Raw genomic sequence first — 3,954 nt, forward strand, 5'->3', positions numbered from 1 at the left:
GATGTTTTGGGTCATGCTTCTTTGGATCTGTGGGACTCCACGGTTTCGGCTGTTTTGTCCCCTGTGACTTGTCACCCTCTCCCCTGGGCAGAGCAGGCTTAACCAAATTGACTGAATCCTCGTAGTCAGGGTCAGCACGCTTAGAGTCACTGTCCAGTGACAGTGGAGAGTCCACAGAGACAACTTCAATCGGCTTCGTCAGAATGTGTACCACGTCAGAGTCCGACCCATCAGAGTCACCGTCACGAGGGCGTTTGACATCACTTGTGGGACGAGGGGGACTCGGAGTTATCTCATTGCGGGTTCGTTTGCCTAGAACACTGTCTGAGGGTCGTAAAGGGGCCGGGGTGAGTGGTTGTTGGGAAGCGGACAGTGTGGCAGACTGTGACGTGTCAGGTGCGACTTGAGTGGTCGTGTCAGTACCAAGAGGGTTTTGAGGCAGCAGACGCGACAGCGACGCCGAGCCCAGAGAATGAGTCAGTGCTGGGGTAGGGTGCACTTCAGCAGGCCCATCAGAGGCATACACTTCGGATGTTCGGGAGATAGTAGGCTCCCCTGCTTCTGACTCCCCTGCTTCTGACTCCCCTACTTCTGGCTCTCCTGCTTCTGACTCCCCTGCTTCTGACTTCCCTGCGGCGGAAAACCACTCAGCAGCAGATTCCGAAGTGGCGTCAGGTTGGACGTACTCGTCATCCGTCAACTCCCGAAGATCATAGCGAACATCAGCAAGAGAAACTTCAGTGGCAGACTCGGAAGAACCGGCTTGGTAATCAGGGTCAAGCGCAATATCATCAACCAGTTCGTCATCACTTGTCGGAGAAGATGACGCAGAGATAGGCGACTCCGGAGGGGCTCCCAAGGTTTGAAGAAGCAGCACGGGATTTGTACCCGGTGGTGGTTGCGAGGAAGCTCTGGACAACAGCAGTGACCCGGACGACGATGACACCGTAATGATATCATGAGGGTGCTTCGGCGAGTTGTGAGACAGCACATCAGATTCAGCATCCATGGAGGTATCATCCTGAAGGACTGGAGATGAAGGGGCCAGTGTGAGTGCAGTTGACTGGGAGTCCTCAATCAGCCCTGGTACCAGATTCCAGGTTTGAATAGGCATGGGACTGATACCAATTTGAGGAGCACCCCGACGAGGTGAAGAAGGCTTGACGTAATTAGGGTTCGTCTTGAGAGGGAAAGACCGTTCATACACCTTGATAGTGGGTGTGACAACCACATTGCCATCGTGGCAAGTCCAGACAAAATCAGCACGACGAGTAAGGTCAGGCCCAAGATAGACACCTTCAGCACCATGCGCCGTGAGGCCCTTATAACTCGGATGTCCTTTAGGGACGTCGCCCACAGCCTGACACCCAAATGTCCACACCTTTGGGGTTGTCTCACCAGTACGGAAACGTTCCCATGGAGATTTCGACTGATTCTTGCGCTTAGTTAGATTGACGAGGAGAGTGGCCATTCGCCACGAATAAGGCCACATGTACGCTGGTACATCACTCATATGCCTGAGAGCAGTCTCCTTTTCACGTATAGTTCGAATTGCACGTTCAGCCGCACCATTTTGGAACAGCGCATGTGCAGACGTTGGTTGAAGTCTAATACCCTCAGACTTGCAATACTCTTGAAGTGTCTTGTTGTCGAATTCTTTACCATTATCGACACGCAAACGTTTGATGCGGTATCCATATTGACGCTCAATGTACTTGATCTGTTGTATAAGCTCGTTGGCCGCTTGAGCTTTCTCCAGAAGTATTACTGAGATATTGTGACCAGTGTAATCGTCATGAATCACCATTGCCCAGCGATAACCTTGAGGACTGTCTGTAGATTGATGTGCAAGGTCAACTGAGAGACGGTCACCCGGCGCCTTTGCCGGATGTTTGCCCTTCTTCGGCTTACGCAGCGTAATCTTAGCAACACCACACGTCACACAGTCTTTTGAGATAGCATCTGCAGGATGACCCATCCGATTATGCAATGTTATGGGATCAATCGATATGGATTCTTCTTCAACAGTTTGACCGACTAAGTTATTGACATCACACATGTCTTCCAAGTAGCACACAAATTTCTTGTTGATGAATACCTTGTTGTTCACAATCTTGAACGGAATCTTGTCCCTGACGAGTTGAAGCGGTGATATGAGGTTGAACTTTGCCGATGGGCATGCACGAGCATCTTTGAGTGTGATGCCGAGATTAGTAACTAGATCACCAACCTTAGTGACCTTGATTGGCGCACCAGTAAAGCTCTGAAGTGTGACATTACACAGTCTAACATTGGTAAGGAGGTGAGTATCAGAAATCACATGCTTCCTAGTTCCAGTATCCACTGCAAATGGTTTTGACGAAGACTTGCTTACAGAATGATAGGTTGACTTACGTTCACTTGGTACAGACAGAGTAGATTGGGATTCTTTAGCATCCTCTTTAGCAGTTGAAGCACCGCCGTTCTTTTTCTTTGATTTACCCTTGTTTTCTTGAACTTTGTTCACAGCTGCCTTCCGACGTTCAAACCATGCCACCATTCTATCGACATCAACCTGAGTAGGGGAATGGAATTCAGTAAGACCTTCAATGTATGCCTTTTGTAAACTGAGTGGTTGGACAACAAAGAATCCATGGAAGGCATGGCGTTCTTCAGGGGAAAGTCTTTCAACTAGTTGACCAATTTCCAAAGGATACAAAGCAAATCGGACAGTGAAGTCTTCATAATTCTCACGATGTTTAACATATTTCTTCATGAGGCTGACAATATCATTTCTCCCAAAGTCTCTGATAATCAATCCTGCAATCCCTTCAGCATTAGTCGTGGGCATCTTATTTTCAATGGCAGGGACACTAACATAATGTCTAAAGACATGCATCACAGCAGTGTTAAGGGTGTTAAGAAGCGCCTCATGGTCTTCATCTGTTTCTTCAGCGTGTCGACTGAAAGTGTTTGCAGCGTCACCGAATAACACCATAGTCCATCCTTGGACTTTTGTACCATATTTCTCCGAAATATGTTGATAGATGCCTTTCTTCCAGCTTTCGAAGTTGGCAGCATTATCATAAATAGGACTAGTTAGCCTACTAATAAAACAACTTGATCAAAGTCAGTTCTACATATGAATATTCCACTTGTGTTTACACCACAAGAGCGTGGAGCTCTTGTGGATCGAGTTCAACAACACATCAAACATCACAATACCTTGTAGGCGACTCTGGAGACTACCATCGTACTACTTTCGTCGCTCACGTCATAGTCCTTGTAAGATAAGAAGAAAAATGACATCGCTTTTCAAGGTTTTCTAATATATGATCAAAAACACGAGCATTGTAAAACGTATTCAGGGCTGATTGGCTTCTGCTCGAGCTGTAAGTGGCCGTGGTTTCTGAGTTGGGACTTGTTGCATATGCATCTCTAGCTGTATGCAAGCTTAGGGTTGAAATGTAGGATTAGACGATATTCACGTCGCTTTACCAAATTCCATTCACTTTTCACAGGAAATGATTTTATGGCCTACAACACAATTATTAAGTAAACCATGACAAAAATATTGACTAAATTTTGTTGTTTAGCTTGGGAGAGTGTTCATCTTTGAGCAAAATTTATGGCTACAGCACTGTACATCGAAAGTACCCGACAAATCACTTCACTGGCCACCGTCGGGCTGCTCAATTTTTTTTTTTTTTTTTTAAGTTTTTTATCAGCTATCGGTATTTGAAAATTGTCGGATATCGGCGTTTGAAATTTATCTACCTTGAACACGGAAAACACTATATAGTAACTATTACCAGCATACATGAACTGTGAGAATGACGGAAATGGAATCAAAACACACTCAACTTGTTTTGAAAACGGCGTAACCCCGACTTGGAGAGTCGTCCCAATTTCTCGAAGCAGGTCCCCAGCGCCGAAGTAGACCGCGCTGGCGCCACCCTCCCCCCCAAAAAAAAA

General features: G+C 46.6%; 1 protein-coding gene across 1 annotated transcript; it reads right to left on the reverse strand. All coding sequences in view use genetic code 12, as the record gives it.

The window, feature by feature from the left end:
- Window positions 1–2,977, reverse strand: DIURU_000283 (uncharacterized protein; the record flags this gene model as incomplete). The annotated part of the gene is made up of 1 exon (XM_034155524.1): window positions 1–2,977. A coding segment is annotated over one exon (2,977 nt), but the record flags the coding sequence as incomplete, so codon positions are not given.
- Window positions 2,978–3,954: the final 977 nt, after the last annotated feature.

Source organism: Diutina rugosa (assembly GCF_008704595.1).
Source record: "Diutina rugosa strain CBS 613 chromosome Unknown scaffold99_size9976, whole genome shotgun sequence".
Classification (NCBI taxonomy): domain Eukaryota; kingdom Fungi; phylum Ascomycota; class Pichiomycetes; order Serinales; family Debaryomycetaceae; genus Diutina; species Diutina rugosa.